The 13576-nt window shown below is 35.2% G+C and overlaps 1 protein-coding gene across 1 annotated transcript; it reads left to right on the plus strand.

Moving 5' to 3' along the window:
- The first annotated feature begins 1060 nt into the window (after positions 1-1060).
- Positions 1061-13419, plus strand: LOC100817801 (kinesin-like protein KIN-12C). The gene is made up of 33 exons (XM_006600335.4): positions 1061-1588; positions 1654-1809; positions 2299-2382; positions 2484-2603; positions 2732-2845; positions 2949-3041; positions 3148-3308; positions 3393-3467; positions 3592-3679; positions 3801-3859; positions 3960-4023; positions 4179-4244; positions 4340-4501; positions 4895-5130; positions 5217-5286; positions 5394-5447; positions 5534-5592; positions 6039-6090; positions 6195-6254; positions 6722-8507; positions 8618-8691; positions 8837-10138; positions 10232-10339; positions 10533-10693; positions 10918-11002; positions 11110-11184; positions 11351-11590; positions 12053-12151; positions 12239-12313; positions 12388-12446; positions 12600-12711; positions 12797-12904; positions 12999-13419. The coding sequence occupies exons 1-33, from the start codon at positions 1229-1231 to the stop codon at positions 13134-13136; spliced, it is 6555 nt and encodes a 2184-aa protein (XP_006600398.1). The 5' UTR covers positions 1061-1228; the 3' UTR covers positions 13137-13419.
- Positions 13420-13576: the final 157 nt, after the last annotated feature.

The following is a 13576-nucleotide window of genomic DNA, read 5'->3' on the forward strand; positions in this document are numbered from 1 at the left end:
GCTTTTGATTTTTGTAGGCCACTTCTTATGGTGAAAATAATAATGCCACGTAATAACATAGTTCAAATGTAAATCCCGCCTATTACGTAATAACGTTTTTTTTTCTTAACAAATAATCAGTGCATTTCTATTATCTACTACGAACGAATCTATTTGTCTAACACAACTATTGCTCATTATAAAGTCTAACATTGATAGCTTAAAAATACTTTATTCGTGATGCAATTCAAATATTTGAACAATAGTTCAAACAATTTTGACAAACTTGCTGCTAAAGATATATAAATAAACTTTGCACAAACAATAGTTCAAACGATTATGATTATTGGTTTTTGAACCAAGATTATTCATGAAGCTTACTTCTGCATGTCTGATTAGTAAATAACTTAAGTAAATATATTTATTGATTACTACTTTTTATTTTATATATACTGAAACGTTTATTAAATAATATATAAATGAGAGTTTTAATTTCTGTTAACTGCCTTGACCAAAATACCCTTATTTTTGTATATTTATTTATTAGAAATATTTTTGCCATGTTATATACTTATTTAACTTTTTCTCTCTACCAAACAATCAACAAAATCACTTCATTTTTTTTTCCCAAAACCACACATATGATCAAGACAATAATTAAAAAGTTTAAAAGAAAATTCATACATGACAATTTGCGAATGAATAATGCAGAAACTATTTAGTCAATAAATAATCATCTAGAGTAGTTTTCTTTTTGAAATAAAATGCACAAGAGTAATTCCTGAGGAATAATAAGATTGCATACTTGATATGGTAATTTTTTTGAGGAGCTTAATACAATAACAACTAACTTTACTCTTTTTGAACAACGACAAATTAGTGCAGGTCTGAGTATTTACTGCAAGACGAATGTTGGTGAGAAAATAAAATTTATAAAGTAAATATGTTTTTTTTTTTATATATAAAAAGAATCAAAGATAATTTATACCAAATATGCTCTTAGAATTACGTAACCTTCGGCTCTTGGAAGCTGGCAAGTGGTAAACAAGTAATAACCCAAGTGAAGAGCTTCAAGCCGTTTGAAATTTAAAATGTGGGTGGGGGGTGAGGTTAGCATAAACAAATGGTGGAAGGGCACGGGTGGAATTTTGGGAACTTGAATTTGAAATGAGGCGGGGCCTCCTATTCCATTCCGATTCAGAAGAAGTAAACAAGTGAAGGAGCTTCTCCAAAACAGAATCAGATCCAAATGTCGAAGGAAACTCGAACCTCCGCTCGAAGAAACCCTCAAACCGAATCAAACGAGAACGAATTCGAACCATGCCCCCCGAACCAAATCAACTTCCCACCTCCCCGAACCCCCTTCAGCTCCATACCTGACCCCTCTCGGTTCGGAAACGCCACTCCCAGGCTCTCCGTTAGGTTCGGGAAGCCGCATTCCGAACCTAACTCGGCGCAGAGCACGCCTTCTAGAAACACTTCCAGGCTTTCACTCGGCGGAGGAAGGTTAAGTTCGTGTGCGTTCGTTAAAGAGACCGAATTCTGCGTCCACGTTCCGCATTTCGACCTCAAAGACGACCCGTCGTTCTGGACGGATCATAATGTGCAGGTACGTTTTTTGTTTCTCTTTTACGTTTCTTGCGTCGTTTATGTGACCGAGGTTGCGTTTTTCAGGTGCTGATTAGAATTCGACCGTTGAGTAATTCGGAGAAGGTTTCGCAAGGGCATGGTAGGTGTTTGAAGCAGGAGAGTGCGCAAACTTTGGTCTGGCTCGGTCATCCTGAAACCAGATTCACCTTTGATCATATAGGATGTGAGACCTTATCACAGGTAAAACTTCACTTCGTCACAAATGCAATACTATTTTTGTTAATCTCCTATCTATACAAACCTTCAAATTTTAAGTAAATAGTTTTTTAGAAGCGAGAGAGCTGAATTGGGAACGGTTTAGTTCAAATGCTTATTAACTATGATTCACGGATAACTCATAACATACGTGTAACAGATACAATATGCATTATTCTAAATATGAATAGTATTAATTGCAATTCGGTAAATCCTAATTAAGAACATACTTCTAAGACATTATTAACAACAAAATAAAAATTATAAACTAGTGCCATTATAAATCACTTCCTATTGTCTACAAATAAGAATAAGAATGGTATTAATCTCTTTCCTTTCTTGAGATTATCCACAAATAGGGGAATTTCTATTTTTGGTTCATTAAGGGAAAACCCTTCTATGTTTCCATATATGTCTCATGTATTGTTGCTTCGTAGCTTATTAGTTACTCATTATTGTGGTGAATTGGTGTAGGAAAACCTGTTCAGAGTTGCTGGAGTGCCCATGGTGGAGAATTGTTTGTCTGGTTACAACAGTTGTATGTTTGCTTATGGTCAGGTCCGTGTTACTTGTGAGGATTTAGTGTCCTATTCTTTAGTACAAGCTTTTACATATTTCTGTGCTTGTTGCTGAAGTTGTTTGCGGCTGATTGTCTGCAGACGGGTAGTGGCAAAACATATACCATGATGGGTGAAATTAAGGAAACAGAAGGATACCTTACTGAAGATAGTGGGATAACACCAAGAGTTTTTGACTATTTGTTTACGAGGATTAAAGCGGTGCAGTATTTAGAATGCTTGTTTTTTTTTTCAAATGAATAGACTATTGTTATTCATTTAACATGATTACTTTCTCGTTAGTTGTTCTTTTCAAATGTTGGATTTCTTAAGGAATATTTATGATGTAGGAAGAAGAGAGAAGGAAGTATTACAAGCTGAAATACAGTTGCAAGTGTTCCTTTTTGGAGATATACAATGAGCAAATAACTGATCTTCTTGAACCTTCATCAACTAATCTGCAAGTAATCCACAATTTCTAGTATCTAATCTAATTTAAATTGTTGTTAACATGTTATTGTTAATGCTCTGTATAACATTGTTTAAAACTCAATATTCTCTCTGTAGCTCAGAGAAGATTTGAAGAAGGGGGTATATGTTGAAAACCTTACCGAACATAGTGTGGACACAGTTTATGATGTTCTCAGGCTTTTGTTACAGGTTGGGTTTTGGGCTCAAATATGTTCAGAAAGAAAATCTACATTCATATTTTATACTGTGCTTGTTCATGTCTGACCTGACCTTATTCTCCTACACAATTGCACAGGGCACTGCAAATAGAAAGGTGGCTGCTACTCACATGAACTGTGAAAGCAGTCGGTCTCACAGTGTTTTCACTTGTATTATTGAAAGCCAATGGGAGAAAGATTCTATGACCCACTTTAGGTTTGCTAGGTTAAATTTAGTAGATTTGGCTGGTTCTGAAAGGTAACTGAAATTTTATGATTAGAATCTTTATATACTGTTGCTATTTATTTTTCTAAACCTGGGTTGACTTGCACTTTCATCTAGGCAGAAAAGCTCTGGAGCAGATAGTGAACGTTTGAAAGAAGCAGCAAATATAAATAAATCGTTGTCAACACTTGGGTAACTAACTATCAAGGACTTGCTTATCAATTTTTTCGCTGTTGATATATTTCGGTTGAATGTTAATGAACACTATTACGACAAGTTGTTGAGTTCAAATAGCTGACCTTTATTGTTTTGTTAGCTTGGTCATAATGACTTTGGTGGACTTAGCCCATGGGAAGCCTAGGCATGTTCCGTACAGAGATTCAAGACTTACATTTCTTCTTCAGGTTAAATTCGTCATACTAAAAGTTCTAAAAATTGAGATGATTTTCTCAATAATTTTACAAACAATCTAGTACATCATTTTCTGTAGTAATATGGTTGTACTCTCCAAAACTTTAAATGCAGGATTCTTTAGGTGGTAATTCAAAGACAATGATCATTGCAAATGTCAGCCCATCCATTTGGTATGTGTGAACTTGTAGCTTGAAATTAAATAATAAACAATGCTCCTTGCCATTTCTTTGTTTTCTTTTATCATTAATATTGGTTTTTCTTCCATTGCAGCTGTGCTAACGAAACACTAAGCACACTGAAGTTTGCCCAGCGAGCCAAGCTCATTCAAAACAATGTATTCGCATATTTAAATGCCTGCTTTTCTTTAAAAAAAATTATAATTATTTTTTGGGTTTGTGAATGAATTACATACCAGAATGCATGGTGTGTAATATTTTTTTATTGAGAAAATATATGAATTAATTGATTTTGTTTCCCTTACACCAATAGGCAAAAGTGAATGAAGATGCTTCCGGTGATGTAAGTGCACTGCAGTGGCAGATTCAACAGTTGAAGGTATTTGATTAAGTTCAGAAATTGCGGTAGGTTTTCAACAAAACTATACTACATCATAAGGCTGACTAGCTGAGGCATGTACTGAACTTGAACAGGGTCAACTGTCCTTTCTGATGAACAATAAAAAATTTCCAAGCTCTGTTCCAAATTTAGAGCCAAATCCTGAAAGCTGTAGGTTGAGTGAAGTGTCAGAAGAATATGAATCTTTGGGAGAAAGAGTAACAACAGATCACCAACTACTTATTCCAAGCAAAGAGGTAAGTTTTATGGCAGTTATGGTGAGTGTCTGGTATTATGGGTTGTGTGAAATTGTCAAGGGTTATTTAATAATAATCTTAATAAGATTCACAGAATGTTAAAGCTGTTATATCTGGCAGAACAAATGCATGAAAACTGCTTTGGTTAGTGCCCTGAGGAGAGAAAAAATGGCTGAAACTACGATCCAGAATTTAAAGGCTGAAATTGACCACACAAATTGTTTGGTGTGTATGGTTTTAACAAGAAACTAGCTCTCAGAATTCCAATCTTTTAAAGCTCACAATAATTTTGCTATACAAGATATCTATATCCAGAATTTTTTTCAAGGAATTATGTGGATAGGTAAAAATATTGTTAATATCATGGTCATAAAGTAATATCATTCTCTGCAGGTTCGACAAAAGGAAGAGGAAATTCAACATACTTCAAGTATGCTGAGGCATTATAAGGAGAAAATTAAACAACTTGAGTTATTGGTAGATGGGAAACTGTCAGCTGAGAAGTATCTAATGGAGGAAAACAGGGCTTTACAGGAGGAGATTCAGTTGCTTAAAGTGAATATTGATAAAAATTCAGAATCATCCAGACTTGCTTTGGAGAATGATAGACTTTTGCAACAACTTCAACTGTAAGTTGAGTACACACTTAATATTCCTAAGTCCTAATCTCTTCCTAGATGCCAGTGACTCATTTTGCATCAGTGCTTACTACCAGATTTCAAAACTTCTATGAGCATGGAGAGCGGGAAAGATTGCTGACTGAACTATCTGAATTGCGTGATCAGGTTGGCTAGATCCCATAATTTGTCCTTCCCTCTATTGAAAGATAAAGCTCAACTTTCATGTTGTCTGGATTATGGATATTTGGTATTTTTTTTTTCTTCATGTGCAGCTCCTTGTCCATCTCCAAGAAAAATTTACATACTCCATGAAAAATGAAAATCAGGTCTACTTCTTTTGTTACTTATGCCATATTAGGTGTGCTTTCTGAGATTTTCTGTTTTCACTTGGTGTACTCTTTTGATATTTCAGGATACTGATACTGCACAAGAGTTAGAAGAGTGCCAGAATATGAATTCTAAATTACTTAGGTAGACAATTGCCTTAAATCATCATGATCACCATCATTGTTCATGGGAAACTTGATATTCCATTCACTATGGAGCTTCTTCTTTTCAGCAAATTTCTTAATAGTTCATCCATCATTTGATATTGTAGAACTAAGTTTAATAGACTGGGCTCCCTTGTGGTTTATGCTAAGCTATAACTTCGATGCCAATTTATTGATGCTGTATTTAATTGAAGGTTTTTATTCTTTGAAATTTTGTGACGTAGAACAAATGAACAATGCATTTATTGTGGAGAACATGACACTTGACTGTCTAGATTTATAAAGAATGATTTTATTTCTTCATTTTCTCTTTGGATAATATAATTACGGATCACCTGTAGTTGCAACCTAAAAGTAAAAACTATTTTGCAGTAGACCGACCACTAACAAAGTTGTTCCTTTCTTTCTTCACTGTTTACGTTGCAGAGAAGTTGGTATATTACAAGCAAATCTTGGAAAATATTTGAACTACAATCAAGTAAGTCTAATGCTGTGAGAATTTCTTATGAAATACATACAATGCCTGCGAACACATTTCTGAACTTCTGTTCTATCATGTTTATTCTCTTTCCATTCCTGCAGATTCTGAATTCTTCTTTTGAGCATCCTGGTGAAATTCTAAAGACTGATAAATGTTCATTGGTGAGGAAAGAATAAGATACAATTGAGTTTTTAGCTTATAATCTATTTAGCCCATTTTGCTTATGGTGGTGATTTTAACAGAAATGCATTTGTCTGCATATCATGGTAATTTTTATCTGTTGTTGCATCTTCTGGATAGGTGGATATTTAATATGACCAAAATCTATAGCAATTTCATCACTTGAAATGAAAGTTGAGAAGCAAATAAAATAGTTTCTTGGAAGTGTAGGCAAATATAATTACATATGTTCAACTTCCAAGCAATTTATCTCGCGTTGAGCAAATGTCTGAAGTCAACCATTATTCATTAATCAAAATAACTGTGGTGGGGGACATTTCTAAATCTATATTTAAAAATCATTTAATGATTGATGGTTGCTCATGCTCATCTTTTTAGAGAAACGAAATACATGTGTGTGCTTCCTTGTTTTATAATCAAGTTTATCATGATCAGTTAAATTTTGCAGGTTGAGACAATATCAATGAGAAGTGATTCTGGAGATGAAATTCCGTCCTCTACATGGGAAGCTGATGATGCTTTAGCAAATATAATTGAAGGAAATGCTTTGCGATCCTCAATAATGCTTGCTAAAGATAATGAATATAACAACGAAGAGTTAGAGGCCAAATTGGAAAAAATGAGCAAGGATCTTGAAGAAGCGAGGTTAGTTAATGACCAATATCAAGAGAAATGGGCATTACAATTATATCAAAAACGACAGACTGAAACAATCTGTCAAGAGGTTGAGATGGAGACAACCAATACAATTCTTCATTTACAGGAAGAGGTTGCCCATCTTCAGTCAGAGTTTGAAGAGAGGTTATGCACCATTGCTCAAGAAAATACAGAGCTAAGAAATATGGTTGCAGAAAAAGAAGAGGAAATTAGGTCACGGTGTTTGGACTGGGAAAAGGCAATCTTGGAACTGACAACTTTCCTCCTAGAAGGCTCCAGATCTCTCAAAGATGCCTGTGGTCAGGTGAAAAACATTTCTTGTTCATTTCCTCAGGCCAATGCTTGGATTAGCGAACATGTTGACATGGCGGTCAAAAAGTATATTGAGAAGGAGGAAACAATTCAGCAGCTACAAAGTAGCTTGAAGGATGCACAGAAGATGGTATCGGACATGGAGCTGAAAATAAGTTCCTTAAAGGAAGCAACAGTAGCCTTCAATGCACTTCAACAGTTAGACAACAATGAAGGCAATGAGGAGGTGATTGAGTTGCAAGTGTTGTTAAATGAGAAGACCAATATGATAAGGATGCTGGAAAATGAAATAAATCATAAAAACAATCAACTTTGTAAGGTAACCAAACAAGCTGATGCTGCATTCCTTGTAGCAAAGTGGCTCTCTGATTGTTATAATGTAGCTCACATGAATGATGATATTCAAGATATTTCCATTCCTGAACTTGATGTGCAAGCCAGACTTGGAAATTGTACTATTTCTGAGAATCAAGATGTTCAAAATAATTTGATACTGAATGATCTTATGGCTCAAGTTGAGTTAACAAAACTAGAGGTACTGGAGATGGAGAATGCTGTAAAAGCCTCTTTTGTTGATACAGAAACACAGATAGAAGCTTTCCAAACTGGTGTTTCAGGCCTTTATTCTGCTTACAGGAACTTGATTCAGGACATTGTCAAGGAAACTCAGGATACAAAGAAAGAAATAAGGGATTTAAAGATTTATCATAGAAGTTCCAAGGGTTATAGAGTAGACTCCTTAACATCAAATGCAAACAAATGTAAGGAGTATGCAAACCAGCATCACACACTACATCAGATAAAAGAGCAACTTGTTGAAGTGAATAGAAGATTGAATGTCATAGACAATTTTATCAGAGCAGAAAATATGTCTAGCTTTCAACTACTGGATGAAGATCTCATAGATGCTGATGATTTGAGCGCTGATAGTTCTTCAGTCTCTGATTTATCAACTGAAACTGACAGCTTTGCTTCTGGAAGCAAGTCACATGAATCCACATATACTTGCAACTTTAAGTTCCCTGGAAAAACAACTGAACAAATTGTACACCTAAAATCCGAAAGATGTTCTGTAATTCAATCTCATGGTAGTTGCAAATCATCAAATACAGGAAAGCTTGTGGAAAGGCGAATTCATAATGAAGCAGTAGTGTGCTGTCTGAGTAAAGAATTAAATGTCACATATGATAGTTTTCAAAGATTGTATCTTCGTTTGTCTGCACTCCTCCAAGAATTGGATGATGGATCCTGTTTTTACCCAAAAGGTATAATTTCTATTTCCATAAATATATACTTTTTGAAATGTCACATCTATTTGTATTTATTCATCTGAAAAGTACTGCAAAAGTCTAAATCATGTAATTATGAATGACAGAACTGAAAAAGGTGGCTCCATATTTCCAGTTGGAGATGCAGAAAGACAAAGCAGGTTGTGAGAATGACAAAGAGGTATGCAGCTTTCCATTTAGTCGCCCAACTCTGAAATGGATGCACCAAGTATACATTTATTTCTTGCTTGACAATCATCATCGTTTATGCTGTAAATGAATAAATGCATGTCTCTTATATTCTCTAATTTTGTGCCTTTACTCAGATATTGGGTTATATGGAAATTAAGCCTGATGATGGCTTCTTGACCAAATTTATGGAAGCTCATGCAACAGTGCAGGAAGCTGATCTTACACTGCATGCCTTGACGGAAGCTTATGAAGATTCAAAACAGTTGACTGCTATGTGGAAGCAAGCTGGTGAAGACTTGATGATTGAGAGAGCGAGCTTGGTAGAAGAGATTCAAAAACTCAAATTTTCAATTTTTCATAAAGAAGAAGAGAATCGATTACTGAAGGACCACATACATTTCAGTTTGATGGATATGACAAATTCAGTTTCTATGCTAGAAGAGCATTTCTTGCAAATGCAAATTGATGTGGAGAAGAAATTCTTGACAATGTATTCTGATATTCTTGTGACTGGGCAGGAGATGCTATACTTTATGCACAACCTGAGGTCATCAGTAGAAGATATTTGCTCTCAAATGGTGGGTGAAGGGTTTATATCTTTTGTTCTGTACAATTGCTGTGTAACAGAGCTTGTCAGTAAATTTGCCTGCACTAGTGTGAACCGTGATTTACAATCAGCCAGACCAGGGGAATTGCATAAGTTGCCACAAATTTGCTCTAGTGTTGCAGCGCCAGCAATTAGTACAGGTAAAGAAGGTGCAGAGAAAAGAGATCAATGTGTGCTAATCCAAAAGGTGCAAGAGCAGCCAGACTTGCCCAATGTCAATGTATTATATGAAAATATGGCTCTTAGAAAGGAGTTAGAGAGGAAGCAAGAGCTATTAGAGGGCTTACTTTTTGACTTTAGGCTATTGCAGGAACAGGCTTCTAACAGCAAGGACATTAAGGATCAGACTGAGAAGTTAATATTTTCTCTAACCCAAGTTCGGTATGAGCTAGAGATTAAAGCAAGTCAGCTTGATGATATACTGGTTCAAAACAGAAAACTTGAAGGTTCTCTTGCTGACACTGAGAAGGCCTTAACTACATCAAATTATGACCTTCAACTTGCTAAAGAATCAATTGAGAAGCTTTCTAATCAAAATGTGGAGTTAAGGGAGCTTCTGAAAGAACTATATGCCAACAAAACTGAAGCTGATGGGAAATTGGAGGAACATAAAGAGGTGATTAGAGGTTTGGAAAAAGAAATTTCTAATTTGACAGCTTCACAGGAAAATCAATCACTTGCCTTGTTTGAAAGCATTGAGGATGAACTAAACCAGGTGATAATAGAGAGAGACCAACTCCATGAAGAAGTTTGCGTCTTGAATGGTAAGCTTGAGATGGCTTATTCCTTGGCTGACGAAAAGGAAGCTATTGCCATGGAAGCGCGTCAGGTATCTATATGCTGATTATTCTGTTACCTTTTACTCTTAAAATAATTATTATTGGTGGAATGACCTTTGATTGAACTGAAATATCATTTGTAGGAGTCAGAGTCTAGTAAGCTGTTTGCTGAGCAAAAGGAAGAGGAAGTCAAGATTCTGGAACATTCTGTTGAGGAGCTTGAGTCTACCATAAATGTTTTAGAGAAAAAGGTTAGTTTCATGTATGATTCACTTGTATACAGAATAAATTTTTGGGAAGTAATTCAAAGTGAAGAAGTTCAGTAATATTATTAATGTTCAATATCACTATCTTTCATGCTTGTTGCTTGGAATGTCTCAAGAGCATAATTGAAATGGACTTTTACTTATTAGCTTCTTACTGACTAGAATGCATTGGTCTTAGGTACATGAAATGGATGAGGAGGTGGGAAGACATCGGTTAATTAGTGATTCACTGAGAATGGAACTCCAAGCTTTGAAAGAGAGATTATTGTTAGTTGACAATTTTCCCAAGAATGCTTATTCAGAAAGCACAAGTGGTCAAACTGATGAGCATATATCTAGGTTAGTCTTGATCAACTGTAGGTGTAAACATTTTTTCATGCTATAATAATTTTTTGGCACATAATTGAAAGAATTTCACTCTCATAAAACCTGATTAGTCAATGATGTGGAGATGCAAAGATTAGGTTAGTGTAAAATAATTTTTACATGAAAAGTTGGTCAAATTTTTTTTCTGTTTCTGATTTAATTTCTCCACGGTCCATCATATGAAAACCCTGATGTAGACAACCCAGTAAAATACTGGAACTTCGCGAGGCACTAAGTCGGATAAGGTTTCTTGAAAAGGAAAATGCAGAACAAGATAAAGAGGTATTTTTCCTTCACTTCCTAGATATTTCATTACAAGACAATTAAATCAAATTATGCATCACACTATTTTTGTCCAGAAGTCTGACATTTTGTATATATTTTGGTAGATTAAAAAGTGCAAAGAGTATATATCTGAAATTGTGTTGCATGCTGAAGCCCAAGCATTGCAGTACCAACAGAAGGTACACATTTAATATAAGTTCATGTTTTATCAGCTAATTTTCTGGTCACATTGTAATAAAGCAAGTTTGATTAACAAAACAGCAGTGTCAGTTTTATCAGAAACTTTGTATCATCTTTTATTCTTACGTTCCCATCTCTTTTAATTCCCTTGTCCTTCTTGGTTAGTACAAGTGCCTGGAGTCCATGTTCCATGAAGTCAAAACAGAAGTGTCAAATTCAACGTCAATGGTATCAGCATCAGAGAAAATTGAGAAAAGTTCAGTAAGGACAAGAGGTTCAAGCTCACCATTCAGATGCATTTCAAATATTGTTCAGCAGATGAATCAGGAGAAAGATCAAGAACTGTTAGTGTCAAGGCTCCGTGTGGAAGAACTAGAAGCACTTGCAGCTAGCCGGCAAAAGGAGGTATTTAACCTATTAGATGCCTGGATAGTACATATCAATATCATTTTCATATTGTTATAACTATAAGGGTTTTAGATAAAATGATACATCAAAAGAAAGAAACAAAAAACAAAAATGATGGTCTAAAAAATCTACGTCTAGAATGTTTGGTTGTCATTCATAATTCATTTAAACCTAAACCAATACCACCATTTTTGTTATTTGTTGGATATTTTTTGAACAGGAAATGTTTCTACCACACCTTAATTTTTACATGACTTACACTCTGTTTTAACAATGTTTAGTAAAAAAAAATTCTCAAGCTAATTTTGAAATTAGAGGAGGCTCATCATTAAAGACTTAGCCAATGATTAAGGTGTAGGAAAAAACGGAGCTACTTCATATAGATATTGTAGCAGTGGTAAGAAGAATTAAAACAATAATTATCAATGCATAGTGGTCTAACAATTTATGTTTAAGCAGGTATGCATGCTACAAACAAGGCTGGCTGCTACTGAAAGCATGACTCATGATGTCATTCGGGACCTTCTTGGTGTCAAATTGGACATTACCGACTATGCAGTAAGTTTCAGATTCAATTTTAATTGTGGGAGTTCATGGGCGTTATTTCTCATTGTCTTGCGTTTTTTTGCTTCTGGTATGCTATAGAATTTGATAGACGAAAACCAAATTGTGAAATTAGTGGAGGAGGCTCATCATCATAGAGAAGAGTTCATTGCGAAGGTAATTATTGCTAAATTATGCTGTACAGTATATTTATCACGTGCTTATCTTAATTATCACTTCCTTCTCATTAGGAAAAAGAGAATCTCGATTTAAGACTGCAGATAAATGATCTCATTGAAGAAAGAGAATGGTTAGTATACCTCAGAATGTCTTCAATTTGGAATAGTTCATGATTTAGGAGTTTGATAGTTTATCGTATTTCAACTATTTAGATTATTCAAAACTGCAAGAGCGTTCAAAACTTTCATTTCCATTTTTCTCACTACACAAATTTGTGACTCAGCTGCATATCGGAACTGAAAACCAAAGAGGCAGATATACTTGCCACTCAGATAGCAATGCAGCAACTGCAAGAGCGAGATCAATTGCTTTCTGCACAAAATGAAATGTTGAAGGTATGGCACAACACATAATTGTGACCCGAGTTTCCCCATAAGAATTCAAAATTTTCTTCTCATGGTATGTTGCCTCTTCTTGTAGATGGACAAGACCAATCTCATCAGGAAGGTTGCAGAATTAGATGACATGGTGAAAACACTAGTTGGGACACGAAATACCCAACCTGCTCCACAGTCATCAAAGACTAAGGCATGTCTACTTATCTTTTTGTTTTTGGTAGGGTCTAGTTACCATTTCATGACGAACCATTTATCTTACGTGCCATTCATTTTGTTGATTACAGGACAAGGGTGCATTAAATTTGGGTAACGGTGGATACAATAAAAGGTTGTCTTTGTCTCAACCCGAACGACGCCTTTCTCGTTTTAATGACGAGCCTTCTCGTTACCGCAAATTTGCTGGTAATAATTCGCAAGGCTAAACTGTACAGATACTCTTCACACGCACAAAAGAGAGGAGCATAAATATCATCAAAGAAAAAAATGTACGCATATGTCCATTTGTGCTAACCCTCACCTCGGGGAGCCAATTATGCATTACAGTATTTGAAGATATCCACTTCCCTATTGTATTTGTTCAAATTCTCAGTTGACACGTTCGTGGTTGTCATCTTGAATTTTGAACAACTATGCTTGAAAAGGCTTGTAATGGTGTGCACCTAATTTTTCTCTCGTGTGCAATTTTTTTCATATGATTGACACAAATACCTTCCAATTTTCCTTCACTTTGAATTAAATTCCAATTTCCGTGTAAAGAAAAGGATAAAAGGAAAAATATCACCCATTAATTCAATCAACTGTACATGAATTTGGAGTCGCAGCTCAGTGCTTACCAATTAAATTTTAAAATCGATTAATAGTA

Source organism: Glycine max, chromosome 17 (assembly GCF_000004515.6).
Source record: "Glycine max cultivar Williams 82 chromosome 17, Glycine_max_v4.0, whole genome shotgun sequence".
In the NCBI taxonomy this organism is placed as follows: domain Eukaryota; kingdom Viridiplantae; phylum Streptophyta; class Magnoliopsida; order Fabales; family Fabaceae; genus Glycine; species Glycine max.

What these genes read in the sequence shown, in the direction of transcription:
- LOC100817801 (XM_006600335.4), top strand. Translation starts at nt 1,229, where the DNA reads ATGTCGAAGGAAACTCGAACCTCCGCTCGAAGAAACCCTCAAACCGAA. An exon ending in GACTTACATTTCTTCTTCAG is followed by an intron (nt 3,680 to 3,800) that starts GTTAAATTCGTC and finishes CTTTAAATGCAG; the next exon opens with GATTCTTTAGGTGGTAATTC. An exon ending in ATGAATTCTAAATTACTTAG is followed by an intron (nt 5,593 to 6,038) that starts GTAGACAATTGC and finishes TTTACGTTGCAG; the next exon opens with AGAAGTTGGTATATTACAAG.